We start from the raw sequence: 19,696 nt of genomic DNA on the forward strand, positions 1-19,696 counted from the left end.
TATCAGGACTTCTATGTGAATTAGGTTAGGTAGAACTAGTATTGGTATCATTAGTATTGTTCAATACTATCGCTATCATATCTACTACATACTGTTTTTATTTTTGCTGGGTAACTAACACCTTGATTCAACAAATCATTCAAGAAAAAACCCTGGATTCGGAACAGTGATGGGTCAAAGAAGCACCCAGTGAAAATTTAAAAATAAAGAAATAAAATAATCGCGTTGCCATCGGTTACAGGGTTTATTTGCAGAGAACAATTTACAATTGATATATTGTGCAGTCCTTGTGCTTAAGTACGTAATGCTCGAGTCTAAATGCACCAATGCCGACCTCAGATCAGCCGTTTGATCCAGTCTTTCGTCCGGGCCCACATAATCAGCATACTCTTCAGTGTCTCTGATCTGACTGTGTGATATTAAGAACAAGAAGAAGAGCAGTGCAAAGCACGAAAGAAAGAAAAAAGAACCCCAGCAGGACAGCACAGACGAAAAAAGATGAACAGAACAGACGCCTAAAGGAAAACATGAGCGCGAGCCTCATAGCAGACAGCAGCCTGGGGAACGAGGGAGGAGAAGGAGTGAAGTGTGACGCGATTTTGGAGGGAGAGCAAACTTGAAGGTCTTCTTAAAGGCCCCCTTATATGTTTTCTCTTACTGTCCACTAGTAGCCAGTTTATGTACCAAAATGGTCATCATGAATTTGAACTTTATTTCTTTGAATTAAACAGGCTGTTTTGACTGATATATGTAAACGACCTCTGCTCTGACTGGCTGCCCTGCACTGGGTACTGAGTCTGGGCTGAAATTCTTGTCATAAAAAATCATTTTCAGTTCTATTCAGATGTGAATCAAGCCAGTGCAATGACACATAATACAGCATGACGTTTAATCGTTTTTCCACACCTTCCACTCCAGTAACCTGCGACAGATTAACTGCAGAAAACAACACTCCGCAAAACTAAAATGCTGTAGGCTAAATGTGTTATAGGAAACGTGCTCATGGCTGTGACATTACAACCATGATGAATTTGAAATGGCCTGTTTTATTGCTTGTTTTCAGAATATTAACAGAATGTGTGTGTGTGTGTGTGTGTGTGTGTGTGTGTGTGTGTGTGTACGTGTACTGACCGAGCAGTGGTTGTGTTGCTGCAGTAACGTGGGCACGTCTCCTCCTATAGGCATCTGTTTGGTGAGATCATCGTCCTTCAGGCAGATCCACCTCCACAACTCCTCTAGAACAGATAACAGCCTGCTCCAGCGCTCCGCACTGGCCTCCAGATGAGCCCTACACACACACACACAAACATGTTTGTAAACAGTGTCAGGACATGAGGTCATATATGGGTCATATATGAACAAAGTATATATAAACCCTTAAACCCTAAAATGTGTGTGTGTGTGTGTGAGACTGGGTGTTTGTGTGTATGCATTTATCTGTGTGTGTGTGTGACTGGGTGTTTGTGTGTATGCATTTGTCTGTGTGTGTGTGTGTGTGTGTGTGTGTGTGACTGGGTGTTTGTGTGTATGCATTTGTCTGTGTGTGTGTGTGTGACTGGGTGTTTGTGTGTATGCATTTGTCTGTGTGTGTGTGTGTGTGTGTGTGACTGGGTGTTTGTGTGTATGCATTTGTCTGTGTGTGTGTGTGTGTGTGAGACTGGGTGTTTGTGTGTATGCATTTGTCTGTGTGTGTGTGTGAGACTGGGTGTTTGTGTGTATGCATTTGTCTCTGTGTGTGTGTGTGTGTGTGTGTGTGTGTGTGTGTGTGACTGGGTGTTTGTGTGTATGCATTTATCTGTGTGTGTGTGTGACTGGGTGTTTGTGTGTATGCATTTGTCTGTGTGTGTGTGTGTGTGTGTGTGTGTGTGTGTGTGTGTGACTGGGTGTTTGTGTGTATGCATTTATCTGTGTGTGTGTGTGACTGGGTGTTTGTGTGTATGCATTTGTCTGTGTGTGTGTGTGAGACTGGGTGTTTGTGTGTATGCATTTGTCTCTGTGTGTGTGTGTGTGTGTGTGTGTGTGTGTGTGTGACTGGGTGTTTGTGTGTATGCATTTATCTGTGTGTGTGTGTGACTGGGTGTTTGTGTGTATGCATTTGTCTGTGTGTGTGTGTGTGTGTGTGTGTGTGTGTGTGTGTGAGACTGGGTGTTTGTGTGTATGCATTTGTCTGTGTGTGTGTGTGTGACTGGGTGTTTGTGTGTATGCATTTGTCTGTGTGTGTGTGTGTGTGTGTGTGTGTGACTGGGTGTTTGTGTGTATGCATTTGTCTGTGTGTGTGTGTGTGAGACTGGGTGTTTGTGTGTATGCATTTGTCTGTGTGTGTGTGTGTGTGTGAGACTGGGTGTTTGCGTGTATGCATTTGTCTGTGTGTGTGTGTGTGTGTGAGACTGGGTGTTTGTGTGTATGCATTTGTCTCTGTGTGTGTGTGTGTGTGTGTGTGTGTGTGACTGGGTGTTTGTGTGTATGCATTTGTCTGTGTGTGTGTGAGACTGGGTGCTTGTGTGTATGCATTTGTCTGTGTGTGTGTGTGTGTGTGTGTGTGTGACTGGGTGTTTGTGTGTATGCATTTGTCTGTGTGTGTGTGTGTGAGACTGGGTGTTTGTGTGTATGCATTTGTCTGTGTGTGTGTGTGTGTGACTGGGTGTTTGTGTGTATGCATTTGTCTCTGTGTGTGTGTGTGAGAGACTGGGTGTTTGTGTGTATGCATTTGTCTCTGTGTGTGTGTGTGTGACTGGGTGTTTGTGTGCATGCATTTGTCTCTGTGTGTGTGTGTGTGTGTGTGACTGGGTGTTTGTGTGCATGCATTTGTCCTTGTGTGTGTGTGTGTGTGTGTGTGTGTGTGTGTGTCTGGGTGTTTGTGTGTATGCATTTGTCTCTGTGTGTTTGTGTGTGTGTGTGCGTTGTGTGAGCGTGCCTGTTTGTGTGAGTGAATGTGTGTATTTATATTCGATAGTGTATGTGTGTACTTGTAGTGTGAGTTCATGTGCGTTGATGTTAATGGAGCTGAACAATAGTCCAGTGTCAGCAGCTCAGTAATTATACATGTCCACTAATTAATCCCTAATGGGAGTTAAATAATAAAACAGGCTGGTCCACTATTCTCTCTCACACACACACACACACACACACACACACACACACACACACACACACACACACACACACACACACACACACACACACACACACCTTAATCCATCTGATTCCCTTGCTCTTTTTATGTCTCATTTCCTCCACATCTCACATTTCAGCCTCCTCCCTCTTCCTTTATCTCCCTGCATCTCTGTCCATCCACCGCTGTCTTTCTTTCTCATTGCCTCAATCTCTCTATCACTCAAATCCTCTCTTTTCTTCAGCTTTCCCTTGCTTGTTATACTCACTCGACCCCCTCTCTCTCTCTCTCTCTCGCTCGTCTGTCCTCCATCCATACTCTTCTATCTCCTCTTATTAAAGGCCTGTCTCTCTCTGTGTCTCTTCTCATCTATCTTTTTGTCTTCTCCAGTAGAGAATAATATTTTTCCTGGTGAAGTCGTGCAAGTATAGTTGGTCTTCTGCATCAGGCCAAAATGAGAATGAAAACCAGCCGACAGCAGGATGGGGATACGCAACGAACACACACACACACACACACACACACACACACACACACACACACACACACACACACACACACACACACAAAAAACACACTCCACAAAGAACTATACTGGTATATCGCTGCTGTCCAAAGAAAACGTATCCCCATTTTTATTTATCTACATCATCTGTCATAATGAATTGACCAAGAGAAATACTCCAACATAGCTTGGGCTAAAATCTCTTTACATTAACTTACATTGAGCTCACCTGTAACATTACAATTTGAGATATTTGTTTTCTTCAGACAGTCACGATATGTAGTAGATCCTTGCACTATCGCTGTGGCTGACGCACATGTATCAGTGCCACAAACACTACTATACCAAGACCACTGTACATGAGAACAGTCCATCATCCACTTAATATCCAGTCAGTGGTGGGTCTATGGTGATCTCATCTCACTAACAGACAGGGTAGAGGAGGCTGATAAACTGTAGAAACAGATGAGCTACAGTCAATAATTATAAGTGGGGATGTTCTCATCTCCCGATCCAGGCATGCCTTTGCTATACTGAGCAAATTAAAAACTATTACAAACCAAAAATCGCACCTATTCATAATTACTCTAGCCCTCTTTGCTGAGTAGCAGGTTGAACCAACTCTTACAGCTATTACAGCCAACTAGCTTTGGATAAGTGTTTATTAACTTTGCACAGTAAGCTTTGCCCCTTCCACTCAGCAAAACAGCTAGACAGCAGTTTCGAAGGTCTTGCTACAGATATTCGATGGTGGTAAGGTCAGGGCTTTGACTGGGCCACTCAGGGACATCAATTTTCTTCATTTGAAGACACTTCAATGCTGCCACATATTTGGAGTGTCTTAGTGAAATTCTTCAAGCAGTGTTTTTTTGGGTTTTTTTTCCAGTAAGTGCTTCTTTCTTGTCACTCATCCATAATGGTGCTTTGTTGAGCTGTGAACATCAACTTTAATTGCAGACGCTGCCTTCTGCAACTCAGTCAGAGTAATAGTTGTTATCATAGCAGCAGCTCTACTAGTGTCTCTCTTGTTTCATGACTGTTTAGGGGGGTGGTCTTTATGGTGGACTAAACTGAGCTCCAAAGTATATTCAGACCCTTTGAGATGGCCTTGGATTCTTCATATAGCATACGGCCTGAAATATTGACCCAAACTCGAAAACAGCATGAAAAGCCGACACCCGAACTCAATCTGAGCACGTCCGAACCCGACTTACCAAGTTTTGAGTCTGAAACTGACCCAAGCAGATTTGACCCCCTGATGATGAACAATGACGCTATGCTGGCAGATGTTTCCAGGCTTGCTGTTCACATTACTGTATTGCAGACCAAATACTAGATCATTTGTAATGTGTGAGTGTCCTGCATATGTTGACGGGGCTGCTGACCGTATGTTGGCCGATTTGGCCTTGAGCTCGTTCCAGCGCTGGTTCATGTCGTCCAATCTCTGCTGAAGAAAGACAGCCTCCTCCGAACTGCCCAGAGCCTTCACCATCCTCACTTTATTCCCCTCCACACTCTTAAACACGTCATTATGGGCATCAATCTCCGCCTGGATATCCTATTAACACAGACGGAAAGAGGGAGCGGTTAGATTAAATCAGACACTCCTGCTGAAAGAAATGGACAAAGCATCACATCAAATTTGGAATTCTCTGCAAATGTATTAGTGAACCATTGCTACTGATTAAAGACGGGTCTGCATTATTTCCACACAACATTATTTACATGTGCTGGATCACATGAACGCCTTAATTCTTAAAACACTGCTGTGCAGCAAACAATTTTGCTGTTTGCATCCAAATCATAATAAATAAATGACACAAGAGAAAAAGGCTGAAGACATCAATTTAAAACACAACTGTAATAATATTCAAACATTTAAAAATCCATCAGTCCACAAACATGCTGATAAGAGATGCCCTGGCTGATGCTCCAGACTGCGGCCAAACAACAGGCTTAATTACAGACTTTGCTGCTTGATCAAAATGTAAACAGCCAACAGCAAACAAATCCATGGAAAGAGATGACTGGACGCAGTCTGGCTGATAAAACTGTCTCTACCTCACCCACATAGACAGAAGCAGGATTTAAAAGGCACTAATCAAGCTTGACTAACTGTAAACACCTGAGAAAATCAGAATTAAAGGGGATGTTCATCCGATCAGTAAGTGCTCACTTGCCTAGAAATATCATTGCCAAGAAAGACATTAATGCAATAAGTAGTGATTTTATGTATTCCAGCTCTTCTTGATTGGATATCATCAGAAACCTGGCTTGGCTAATCAACACTTCATTAGGTTAAATAAAGAGCTGCTGATGGACGTCGTTCACCAACTTTCAGAGAAATTTCAGAGATGTTTTCTCCATTTTCGGAGAGGGTTCACTTTCAGAGAATGGATGGATGGACGGACAGATATATATCTAGCTGCTGGCTCTTCAGAAGTCATTGACTGGCTGGATCATATCGCTGCTGTCAGAACAAAACCTCGCATCTCCAAAATAATGACTTTACAGGAGCGGGAAAAAACATACTTTACTTTTAACGTAAGCCAATGTAATCAAACCTTTTCAGTTGTTTTGGGTCGTTTCTTTAGGCCCATTTATAATGAAATGTACACACAGCGTAAAGGGCAACAGTCATTTTCAAACGATGTCAAAATGAAGATACCTTTTGTTCCAAAAGCAGCGAGATATTTTTCTTATATCTGTGCTTTAGGGAACTCCAGAGTTTCTTAAGCCAATCTCACTCTGACAATAGTGCACAGTCTATTACCACAGATGCTACAGGAGCCAGTAGACAGAGCTCAGACTGAAAACTCTGGAGTAGCCCTTTAATGCTGTGGACAGGCTTAAAAGCCATCTCCTGAAGAAAAGTACAGATGGTCAGTGGCCCTGAGCCGCAAAGAGCCTCAGAGACCTAAATTGAGATTCTACCAGCTAAAGTCAATAGCAGTGAACGGACAGTCACATCAACGCACTGCAGTCAATCAGACTGATTTCACAACAGAGCAACTGACCTCCACAACAGAGAAGCAGGAACAGGAGACTGAGTGGAGGTGGGAAAAAGAGACAGTGACTGACTGGAGGTGTAGAGAGAGAGAGAGAGAGAGAGAGAGAGAGAGAGAGAGAGAGAGAGAGAGAGAGAGAGAGAGAGAGAGAGAGAGAGAGAGTGATAATGAAAGAGAAAGAGAGAAGGTGCAGAGAGATAGTTGGGTCTTTTCCAGCTCATTCACAAAGTGCTCTTTTCCATCATATGTTCACTCTCTCCTTCAGACAACACACACACACACACACACACACACACACACACACACGCACGCACTAAACTGTGTCTAATAGACACACAGCAGTGAGCAACTGAGTAAGGGGTCTCACTCACTATTCACTACGTTTTATTTATTACTCCAATTTGGTGAAAACTATCCGACTCCTCTCACCCGCCCCCCTCCCCAACATCCCCTCCGAAATGACAGACTCTTGTCACAGGTACGTACACAAACACATCAATATGCTTCAGGCTTCAGATCCCATGAGAAATCAGGGACCAACAAAAAGAGCTCAGTTCAATCCCTCAAAATCCAGACGCCAGCAGACACGGCTGGAAAACAACAGCAGACTCTGTAACCGTTACTCAGTTTACCTTCGGCTCAGCTCTTCTAGGACGCCTGTATTTCACACACACTTTTGTCATACAGTGTCAGAAACCACATTAGAAGTCAATTAGAGATGCCTTACAGGGGAGCTCCACTGAGTTTTCAGAATTTCAGCATAATTGGATGCAAACACACTATGAAATGCTCCGGTGATAGGAACCGGACGTCTGAAGAGCTGAATGCCTCAAACAGCTCCTTTAAAGCAGAATGTTTTTACACTACATCATTATGAATACACTGGCCGATGCCAGAGACACTATTCTATAATAGTTTTCGGCCTAAAATTGGCCTTTGTTTAAATGATATTCTATAGTTCACACTAGTGCAACAAACTGAGACATCTTTATTATTTGTTTTTGTTCGGCTCTTCTTAACATTTAGGTTACCGCCCCCTGTGACAGCACGAGATAAAAGAGGTAAACTTCAGACACCACACATACCTCGACTGATCTGACTACAGTTTGGGTAAGGGCGGAAAAACTGTACATCTGATTTATTGCTGAACTAGTCCTGTAACTGCATACAGTAGGCCTTTAAGAGGTCTCTCTTGCTCTCTGTGTAGAGGTTGGCTGGTCAGAGTGCTGGACGCAGTAATGGAATCTGTCCCAATGAGAGCAGCTAATCAATGAGAGGAGATTGCCTGGGCTGGACCACATATACAGAATGTGGGCATGGGCTCTTCAGGTGTAGAGACTGCAGGCACCAGAGTAAGCCCCCCCTTCCTGTGTGCTCGTACTAAACAGACTGCATTATAAGGCTGGGTTTGCTGGGCTGGCTGGCTCTGTATGACTCTCACAGCTCTACAGGGAAACACACAGGAAACAGCTTCTGCTGTTATTTGTCAAAAGCTCATAAAGAAAGATTTTACTGTGACCACTTCAACATGAAACGACTCAACACATGACTCGGGAAAACACAAAGCAGCACAACCACACACACACATACACACACACACGAACCAGACGCTATCACACATAAGCTCCAGGCTGCCTGACCTATAAAATTAGGCAATAAAAGCGTTTGACTTTAATAAGTTAAATAATTGCTTCTGGCACGTAACAAGTCCCCTGCGATACCATTCATCTTCCATCTCAACTAGCCTAACCTAAAAACAGCCATATACATGCAAAGAAAGATGGAAAGAGCGAGCGAAAAGACAGAAAGATGAACAGACACTGAAGGTGCCATTTCAACACTACCTTTCGCTGTTCGTTTACTGAAGACCTCCAATCGACTCCGAACTCTCAAACACACAGACTTGCAAAGACGAACATACAATGAACTCAGACATCTCCGGTCTGGACAAACACAGCAGGAGAAACCGAAACAGGTGTGTGTGTGTGTGTGTGTGTGTGTGTGTGTGTGTGTGTGTGTGTGTGTGTGTGTTTTCATGATTCATGATGAAGAAACACAAGCAACTGCACGATTCAGTTCTAATTCTTTAGGAAAGAATTACATTTGATTCTGATTCTTTAGGAAATGATTCATTTCTGATTCTGTAAGAAATCATTCAGTTACAATTCATTAGGAAAGGAGTCGATACAGATTCTAATTATTCGAGGACAATTCATTAGAAATCAAATTCACTGTAATTCTTCAGGAAATGATTCAACTACAATTCACTGAAACTATTTGATTTAGATTTTTTCTTCCAAGTAATGCTTTGACTCCAATTTCTGTTTCTTCAGGAAAGGATTCATTTACAATTCTTTAGGAAATGATTGGATTTATTCGATTTTTTAGGAAATAATTCAACTAGAGTTGTTTGGCAAATGACTCGATTAGATTCCGAGTCTTTAGAAAGTCATTCAATTCCGTTCATTAGAGATCCATTAGAGAGTCTTTAGGAAACAGTTCACGTACCATTCATTGGAAAGTGATTCGATCGTGATTCTTTAGGAAATTATTAGATTACAAGTTTTAAAACAATTCAATAATGATTCTTTAATACAGCTGTAAGCAAAAGTTTAGACACCCCTAGTCAAATGACATGTTTTGTTGATTTTCAACATGAAAATAAGTGAAAAATCCTCTACTGAGAACAATTCTTTTGATTTCTTTTGAAGGTTATGGAACTTTCACTGTTTTTTAAATATTTTACAACAAAAATAAAAAGAAACGGTGCCCTAAAATTAGCAGAAATGTGTTCCCTGTAGAGACTGTTTTAACTTATTTTCACTAAGATGATCCACAAAACATGTAATCTGAACGAACATTTGCATAAATTATGCAGTTACAATTCACTAGAGAACAAATATTCACTAGATAATCAATGCAATGTCTTTAATATCACCATAATAACACAATATGACTCAAAGAACTATTTACACTACTGATATCTACTTTATTTACTGGTGTAATTCAAATGTTCTTTATGGTACAAAGAATCAGAGAATTTTATTTGGGCTTAAAAAGAACACAACCATTTTATTCCTCTCTTCTGTGTGTGTGTGTGTGTGTGTGTGTGTGTGTGTGTGTGGGTGTGTGTGTGTGTGTGGGTGTGTGTGTGTGTGTGTGTGTGTGGGTGTGTGTGTGTGTGTGGGTGTGTGTGTGTGTGTGCCAATTTCTCTCAGTACAGGAGAGCCAAAGCAAAGCCAAAATACCTCCTCAAATCTCTTTAGCAGCTCCTGAAGACTGAAGTTCAGGCCGACCATCATGTCTCTCTTATCTCTATATAAAAGTGAAGGATGGGGAAGAATAAGAGTGTGAAGGATGGAGGTGGTCTCCACGACCCCCTAAGAGTTCCTACAGTGAGGCATTCTCCAGCTTTTTTGTGGGAAAACACAGTTCCGGCCTGTTTTTACCCATATGCATGCTGTAGTACAGCTGAGCTGCAGCCGTAGCACCATGCTCCAGTGTTTAACGGACAGTGCTGTAAGATCCTGTGGCCTTTAGGCTCTGGAGGTAGAATGGACAAGTTCACGTCTTTACTCCAAATATCAGGCTCTCTCTCTGTCTGCCTGAAAAGTTCAAGCTGCCCTATTCGTGCCTGGGTTGCTCAGTTTGGAATTATACCCACATGTGCTCGCTCTCTCTCTCTCTCTCTCTCTCTCTCTCTCTCTCTCTCTCTCTCTCTCTCTCTCTCTCTCGCTCTCTCTCTCTCTCTCTCTCTCACACAGAAAGTGGCCTGTTCCTGTCCTGGTCTCCTGTGACCCTGCAGCAGGCAGTTTGTGCTCAATTACCCCAGTGAAAGGCTCTCTGTGTGGGGCAGGCAGAAGGCCCGGGCTGGGGGGTGGACCTGAGCTTCACTCAATCACACTAAACACACACTACACACAGGGTAAAGGTGCGAGAGTAGGAGATGCGAGGAGATCAGCTCCATGACAGCTGTCGGTGGGAAGGAAGTGATCCACAGTCTGTTATAGGGGAGAGCAAACCACAGCAGCTCCTAGCAGTGCAAGTATCCAAGCTCGCAATGATTTGACAGTGATTCTGATTCTTTAGTCAATGATTCATTTGGAGTCCCACCGGAAATGATTCAATTAGATTTGATTTCTTGAGGAAATAATTCGACTTGATTCGATTCTTTGGTTAACTACTCGATTTGACTATGATTCTTAAGAAAGCCCCTGAACTTGATTACAGTTCTTCACAAACTTACTCAATGTGGTTGGCTTGGTTAGAAAAATCTCTCATTCGATTACAGTTCAAGAAATGAGTCACTTCAGATATGATTCTTTAAGAAATAACTCAAGTTCATTACAATTCTTTAAAAAAACAATCCAATCAGATTAGAAATCTACTTGGCTCGATTATGATTCATTAGAAAACTACAGAATTTGATTATGATTCTTTAAGAAATGATTACATTCAGTTATAATTCTTATACACGTTGCAGCTACAATTCAACTTCATTACAGTTCCTCATGAAATGATTCAATCTGTTTAAGATTCTTCAGAAAATTGTTTGATTCAATACATTACGTTATGATTCTTTAGGAAACGATTCAATTTCAATTCTTCATTAAATGATTTAATCTGTGTAAGATTCTTCACAAAACTATTTCATTCAACACGTTTCTTCAAGTAATGATTCAGGTGACAATTCAGACGTGATTCTTTAGGAAATTATTCAACTCCATTATTCTTCATGAAACGATTCAACCTAAGATTCTTTAGAAAACGATTTCATTTCTTACATTTCTTTAAGAAATTATTCAATTCAATTATGATTCCTCAGGAAATTATTCATTTTAATGAATAATTAGTCTCGATTGTGTTTCTGTCGGAAATGATTTGATTACAGTTCTTTAGGAACTAGATTAGACTAGATGAAAATGTCATCATTTTTCCATGATTTGATCAGATTTCATTATTTTGGCATGACACCAAATTAAACACCAAGAGAGACACAGCTGAATCTTCGCCTTTGGATCCACGCATCACTGCTCATTTCTCCACGTCTAGTAGCTTCAATTCTGTAAAGCAGCCCAGCTTTAACATCCATGAGAATCCAGACCGAACTCCAGTGCTGTCCAGTCCCAGGACCGTCCCTTTATCCCTTTAGCGGCTCTGGGATCGAGCTGACTGTATCAGAACGAGTCCCTTCTTTCATTCAGCTCAGACGTCCAAAACAAGAGGAAGAGGCTGAGAGTGCAGTAGCTGGAGGAAGCGTCTGTCCTCTGTAGACCATCTACAGCCGAACTCCTGAAACGGGACGCTTTCCGCTTCCACAACGAGGTCCTGTCGTTCCTTCGTCTTTAAATCTTTCAGGGAAAAGTTTGGCTTCTTTTGGTTTTAAACTGGCCATACTCTCTCCTCCTCTGAAATCCCTCGCTCCTTCTCTCTCCTTCACCCTCCGGCCACTAGATCTCATCTAAAGCCTCCCTCTCTCTCTACCAGCTGTTTATTGTTTTAATCAGTGTTCTCCTCTTCCCCTCCTCTGTCACTCCACTCCTCCTCTTCTCCTCGCTCCTGCCCCGCGTCCCGCTCCCCTCTCCAAACTAACCGCACACACCCACTTCCTGAAGGGCCACCACACACACACAGGAGAGAGAGGAGTACAGGATAAAATGAGTTTTATGAGCTCTCTCAATGCCTCTCGCTGTTCTGCTCAGTTACTGCGCTTTTATTAAGAGATAGATACTGCAGACTCTCTCTCTCTCTCTCCTCTCCTGAAGCTCCAGATAAAACACCAATGTGATTTTAAACCGTATATCAGATGATGCAGGCGTTAAAGAGCTCAGATTTACAGTGCTGTCACTGATATAAGGCACTTCTATTCACACTGTGGGAGTTAAACCGGTTTAAACAGACGTTTCCTAACCTCACACTTTCAATTAAAAACCACGAGAGTCCAGATCTGTTAGAAAAACGGTCAACAACGTCTGACCTCACAATGATTCAGTTCCATTAGAACCGTTTAGGAAACAATTCAATCTGATTCGATTCAGAACAATTCAATCAGATTACAGCTCTTCAAAACAATCTGGTTAGCCTGTGATTCGTTTAGACTGCGATTCAGAAAAACGATCAATGTTACGATGATTCTTAAGGCAACGATTCGACTCAACTACAGTTCTTTATAGAGTTTTCAAATCTTAAAGATTCTTTAGTTACAATATTTCGATACAACTTCATTACAATTCTTTAGGGAAAAAATATGATTCCATTACAATTCAGAAAACAATTCAAGTAAATTATGATTCTTTAGTAAACAATTTGATTTGCCTAAAATTCCTGAGGAAACTATTAGATTACATGACGATTCTTTACGAAAGTTCAATTAGATGGTGATTCTTTAGATAGCAATTCAACTCAATTATGACTCTTTAGATAACAATTTTATGCACTGACGATCCTTAAGCAAACATTTAGATGTGATTATGACTCTTGAGGAAAAACTTATTTTCTGATTATGATTCTTTCAGAAACAATTGGATTCAAATTCTTCAGGAAACAATTCAATTAGATGATTCTTTAGGAAATGATTCAACTTCAATTACAACTTCTTGTAAGTCGCTCTGGATAAGAGCGTCTGCTAAATGCTGTAAATGTTAATGTAACTCTATTAGGGAACAATATGATTCCACTGTGAAACATTTCAATTACCAGGTGATTCTTTAAGAAATGATTCAACTCGATTCTTTAAGAAACGATTTGATTTGATTACATTTCTATAGGAACCAGTTCAATTAGAAGGAGATTCTTTAGGAAACGATTCAACTTAATTCCGACTCTTCTACCATTCTCTTCTCGTTTCTTCACACCTGCCATTGGAACAGAACATGTTACTAACAACGAAAGAAACTAAACTGCTCCCAATTCAGCTTTAGCACAAATGACATCATGCAAAATGCTGCCTGGTTACAGTTAGCCATCTTAGCCTGTTTGGTTAAACTATTCTTCTAACTCCAAAACTCATTTTCATCTTTTCTCACTTTGACTCATTCTTTCTCCTCTTCTAGACTTCTGCAGCTGTGAACCTGCAGGGACCTGAACGCTGCTCATGGCCAGATGTGCATGAGGCCAGTTAAACAAACAGCTCTGAGGCCCTGTCTGCTTGTGTGTTAGTTATGCTTCCTTTGAAATGCCTGGCGCAGGTATGGGCTCATTCTTCGGTTGTCCATACACATAACGTCAGCATGGCAGAAGCCATGTGGCCTTTTCCTCAGAGGAGACAAGCTCGAGTGTTTGGGGGGGGTGGAGGGTGCAGCGGTAGATAGTTGCCAGAAAAGAAAATACAGCTCATAAAACACTGAATATTCATGAGAGAAGCCTTTGAAGTACCTTTACCTCATTACAATATTTACATATTCAATTTCCACTGTAGCATTTGTATTGCAGGCATGGATGCTTGCATCATTTGTGTATGTGTGTATGCGCATATAAGCCCTTACGGTTTGGCCAAATTTAGCAACATTACATGAGCAAAACATGGCATGTGTGTTCACAGTACTCTTTAACAGTGGGCCTGATTAGGATCACAGGAAATAGTCTTTCATATTCAGAACAGCAGGACACCTAGAAACACTAGGTATGAAGCTATACACTCTATATTGCTTTGTGGATGCCATTATATAATCAAAACATTCAGAAAAAGAGGGTAACGTTGGCAACCAGGTTGTGTTTATGGCCGATTCAGATTTCTTCATAGCCAATTTGATGTTTTTCAGTCGATTTTTATTAGTTTTTCGTTTTTAAAGCTCACGCATTTCCTGTACTGTTTACTGGCCAAACTGGCCATTTTAACTGTTACCAGTTTAAGGTACTGATTTAAATAAAACAAATGAAATTAAGTGCCATGTCAAAAGTAAGAGGAACCTGGTTATTTACCACAATGAGTCATGCATAATTACGCTAGAAGATTTTGGTGCATATGTTTCAGCAGCATTCAAATGCAATATAAGTAATATTGTGTCATAAACCTGCAACACTGATCTGTTGCTTTCACCATTCCTCATCCATTACCCCCCAATTCCACCCCCCCTCCCCCACATGAAATGATAGATTATCATTTTTATGGGGGGGCAGCAGGACAGCAATGAAAAAAATACTTGGCTCTTATTATCGACATATTTAAAAACGCCTTTAACCCGCTGTAACATTACCATTTTTAAGATGCTTGGGTTTTTTTGGACACCTACAGTGTGATTTCTCTGTAAGTACTACTGTTTGCTCATTGTGCTGTAATGTTGATCTATACAGCACGAGATATTATGAGACTATAGAGGCAGAGAGAGATGATGAAGGGCTGAGGAAAGTGAGCAGAGAGAGACACAAAGAGGAAATATAAACGGATAAAGCTGAGCAGAGAGAATAAAGAGAACAGGCAGATTAAAGAGGATGGATGGATGGATGGACTGAGTGAAGATAAAGGAATGTTGAGGCCTCCGTTAAGAGAGAGAGAGAGAGAGAGAGAGAGAGAGAGAGAAATGAAGAAAGCCTAAGTGAAACCATTCTGCTTTTAGATTTAGTACCACACTCCTCTACTGGAGTAGTTTCACAAAACCACTGGAAATGATAACATCAGCACAGTTATGAATATTTACATAGAGACTGCGAGCATGCAGCTCTCTCTCTCCCTCTCTCTCTCTCTCTCTCCGTCTCCCTCTCTCTCTCCGTCTCCCTCTCACTCTCTAAGCAGTGGTCCAGCTTTGATCTTAAGGCCCTCAAGTCCAGCAGGTTTTTTTCTCTCTAAACTCACCCCCCCAAGGAAAACCATCAAAGTCTTCATACCTACATCTCTGATAACATCAGTCTGTGTAAGTGCACAGAATTCTGGGAAGTGCTGAATGTGATCACTATTTGAACCTGAGAGAGAGAGAGAGAGAGAGAGAGAGAGAGAGAGAGAGAGAGACAGAAAGAAGACAGATAAAAGAGATTGAAAACGAGAGACAGATTGGGAAAGAGCAAAGAAAGAAAGAAAAAGAATAAAGAAAGAAAGAAAGAAAGATAGAGAGAGAGAGTGAGTGTGTGTGTGTGTGTGTGTGTCTGCCATAAGGTTAGAAAGCATGTGATTAAACACTCTAACCAGGCTGTATTCATCTGCTGATATGATCTGATCTCTCAGCCTCTTTCGCTCTCTAGCACACACACACACACACACACACACTCTACAGGTCTCCATGGTTGTGAAATTTTGTCTAAACTCAACTCCTACCGTTGTAAATGTGAAACCCAAACCTGCTTGCATTTACTAACAGAAGGACTGTTGGATGGTTTTATGGCGCTGTGTTTTGTTACTGAGAGCTCGATTTGAACAATAAATCATGCCGCTCTGAGATAAACTGGTGTTTTACACATCTGTAATACATTAACGGCACTTTTATCTGCAGCCATTCTGTGCTAAAGTTCCTCCTGCTACTGCTGCTACTGCAGAAACGCCTGATACACTTAAGCCCTACTGGAGCTGGATTAGTTTTACCTGAGGAGGCACTTTAACTCGAGTGAATTACCTCCTATAATTCAATGGACTCCCTCAGAGCTCCCTTGGCAATAGTAGTCCTGTGTGAATCATCATCACAGTGACGTAAGAACAAAACCAAGTAAGAGAATTTTTTTTTTCCATATTTGCGACCTGAACAAGCCAACAGCTAAACTTGAGCCTCATTTCCTCAACGACAACTCCCTCCATGATTATTCAGCATTATCTGGAATTGCCGCTGATCTCAGGCGTCACTCAAACGATATAAGTCTCCAACCTCTTTCAGTATGGCGCCTGTCGGATAACGCTGATGTAAACATGTGCGCAATGTTGTTTTGATCCAGGCTATTTGGGGTAATTTGGGAAAATTGCAAAGATCCTTTATCCCATACAAATCGGCCCATGAGGTAGGAACCCTGCACACGTTTCGTATGCGCGTGCCGCTCGTGTACAGATTTCCCCTCTTGAGCTCCTCAATTGCATTGGGTGGTAGTGATCAGATTAAACGTGAGCTGCGGGATCGATCCTGATGTTCCAGTAAAGCTGTACCCTCCATTTCTACCAATCGGATATTGAACAGCCTTCACTGCGAAAATCCTCACAACACACTCGTCCAGCGGCTGCATCAATATACTCGCCACAAGGGTCCAGAGGCTGGGGTCCTTCAGCACACGGACTAGAGGACGCTGGATGATTTCACACATCACAGACACCCTCTGTGGGGAAAAAGATGCTGAGCTGGGCTCAACAGCGTCAGCAACATATTTACTATTGCTGGAGACCAGCGGTTCAGGTCAGGACTGAAGCCAACAGCAGAACCTGCTACTGTATATTCTAAATGCTCTTTTAGCATGAATAAACAAACCAATGAAGGAATGAAGCGATGAGCGAATGAACAAATGTAAGAAGGAATATGCGTATGTTACTCCTCCCGATGTGTGGGCGCTTAGTGAAATGGATGTTTTCATCACAGCCACATACAGCTGTACTCGACAGTTTCAATGCCCCTGGTCAGTTTACACCAGCAAGTGAAAATAAGAGGAAATAAGTTAACACATGATCTACAGAGAACATACTTAAAACATCCTTTTCTGCAAATGTTACTACATGATTTCCATTCATTTGCTGAGTATAACATATTGGGGGGGGGGAAGACACAAACAATAACAGTTACCCAAACTTTCGCACAGGCCACATTAGGCCGGAACGATTTGTAAATATCTAATTGCGATTTTTCTAACTGGTAGTGAGATTTAAATTCAGATAATTCAGAATAAAAAGTAGCACATCCAATTTTTCCGTTTCGTATGTATATAAGTATTTTAGATGATTAAGTAAACCAATTTTGGCAGGTTAACAGTGGCATGTTATTCTGAGATGTCCCTTTAATGTTATTCGGCAGCTTTTTGTTCAAGTCTTCCATTCAACCTTAAATGGAGCAGCAGTTCCATTTTGGGTCCTGTACAGGCACCTACATATGAGTTATTTGTCTCATATGTGGGCTTTATACACTCGTGCCGCTGGCCATCAAACGCTGCTAAAAGTTGGAGTCAGGTTTTAGGTGGTACAGGTTGTCTATTGCCTTAAAAAAATTAGCCTACTTCAGATGCAATGGACTAGACAGCAGGAGGTAACTGGTCTGCTGTGTTTTCATCTTCAATCGAAACACGAGTGAAACATCCCTGAATCAGCTATTCAGCTAGATGAGCAAACTTTAACGTGGTTTGAAATATTTGTGTACTGTTATCTGTGTTTATTTGTGGCATAGCAGTATAACTTGTGACAAAACTCATACCTGAGGCAGAATTTCAACCAACATACCGCTGACTACTACGTTGTTATGATAAATTAGATGCCTTTACACTCCTCTGAACATATTGAAGAAATTCTCAGCGCTTAAAGAACGAAATAACTGCATGTTTCACTACAAAGACAGCATAATCAGTACAGGGCACTGTGTGAAACCTAAATGAAAATCACTGGACTCAAAACAGTTTGTTACCTGTGGCACTACGAGTACAAATTTCCTTGCTCCAGCTTAACCTCAGATGCATACAGTGTACTGTAAACGTCTGATTTATTTTGGCCATGTTACTCTACCTGTACTACAGATAAAACTAATAGGTTACAGTGTATTAGATTTGATAAAAACCTATTTGCCCACTAGTCAAGGATGAGCTCGGTAAAACATCACGAGGGCCTCTGCCGAAGCTGTGCAGAGTAAATGTTGATCTTCACATGAAATTCTTCACTGTAAGCCAAGTAGGTAAGACAGACATCTGGCCTTGAAGCTTCTATTAAAAGTCCTAGAAGTGCTCTTACTTTGGATGAACCGATGCACTCCATTCTGCCTCTAAAAGCACATCCGAGCCCTCTCCAGCTCCCTCGCTCGCTCTCTCCGCCTGCTTTCTGCACCTTTCACTCTCTCTTTCACCTTCAGCTTTTCTTTACTGCCTACATGTCTGAGAGTGCAGCAGGTCAGTGACCTCTGAACCCCACCAGCACAAAGCACACTCCAGTCTGTGCCACTGACATCACCTTGTGGGCTGATCTAATAGTGAAGATGGAGTGTGGGAAGGTAGGAATGCTGCGGTTACATGCTGTAGTTGGAATGTGAAGGTAACATGAAGCCATACAAATGTTTCTATGGTGACCGCATCATTAGGAGACCTTTAGCAGCACATACTGTGTATTTAAGTTGGAAAGAGTCAGGACGATGCTCTGTGCTGCATCGCGCTGCAGCGGTGATGCACATGTGAAGCGCTAAATATGCTTTATGCTTGTTTTTGCTGCTTGTTATGCACGGCATGCTAGCAGTTTCTACTTAGAAACAGTACAAAATTGCATATTCTTGCTTTAATGTCTAATCTGGGGTCATAATCAAAACAGCAGCCAACTATATTTTCAATAGTGTCAGCACTGCACTGGTACAAACCTCAAGAAGTTTCTAGAGTCTGATGGTCTGGTGAGAGATATAACTGAGGAATCAAAAGTGAATAACTAATACATTCACTCATACTGTTTATAAAGAGAATAAAAACATCTGAAGGTCATATTAACTCATCCATAAGTGATAAAAACCAAAATATGGACAGAAAATGCTTTTCACTTAAAGCTGCACTGTGTAAGATTTGGTGATTTGGAGCCCTCTCTGGTGGAAACGTGCAATTGCATGCGGCATGTGGGGTTGTGCTTTAGACCCCTTCCCCAAGTGGATGACTCTGATGACTGAATACTCTTTCAACGTATTCACAAAGAGAACTCAGTCAAAACTTGATGATTTTACATTAGAGATGCCAACGTTGAGCTGGACCTTCTTTTTGAGCCTGTGCTTGTGATGCTAATACATAAAAACATGACGTGGTCCGAAAAAATTCAACTTAACGTCTAATCAGATAGGTCTAACTGTTAGGATAGATCAGGAGTAGTAGTGCTTTTTGTTGCGATAACTGAGCTAATGAAGCCACAGTGGCAAATTCTTTGTCAATTCTTTGCTAAGCTGGCTACTTCAGATTAGAGCATGCTGCAGCTCACTAGCGATTAACACTCGAGCATTTTCA

General features: G+C 41.6%; 1 protein-coding gene across 9 annotated transcripts in view; it reads right to left on the reverse strand.

Annotated features, from left to right (window-relative positions):
• utrn (utrophin) overlaps positions 1-19,696 on the reverse strand; it is a 327,694-nt gene that overhangs the window by 115,801 nt on the left and 192,197 nt on the right. For 8 of the 9 annotated variants that reach the window (XM_037541492.1, XM_037541493.1, XM_037541496.1 and 5 more), the window contains 2 exons: positions 5,003-5,175; positions 1,132-1,288 (listed from right to left, as the gene is read on the reverse strand). In XM_037541492.1, the coding sequence (XP_037397389.1) occupies positions 1,132-1,288; positions 5,003-5,175 (330 nt within the window). Of the gene's footprint in view, positions 1-1,131; positions 1,289-5,002; positions 5,176-9,873; positions 10,318-19,696 lie in introns of those variants that run through there. The other variant, XM_037541501.1, reaches the window with a different exon arrangement.

This window comes from Pygocentrus nattereri, chromosome 9 (assembly GCF_015220715.1).
Source record: "Pygocentrus nattereri isolate fPygNat1 chromosome 9, fPygNat1.pri, whole genome shotgun sequence".
NCBI classification, from domain to species: Eukaryota; Metazoa; Chordata; class Actinopteri; order Characiformes; family Serrasalmidae; genus Pygocentrus; species Pygocentrus nattereri.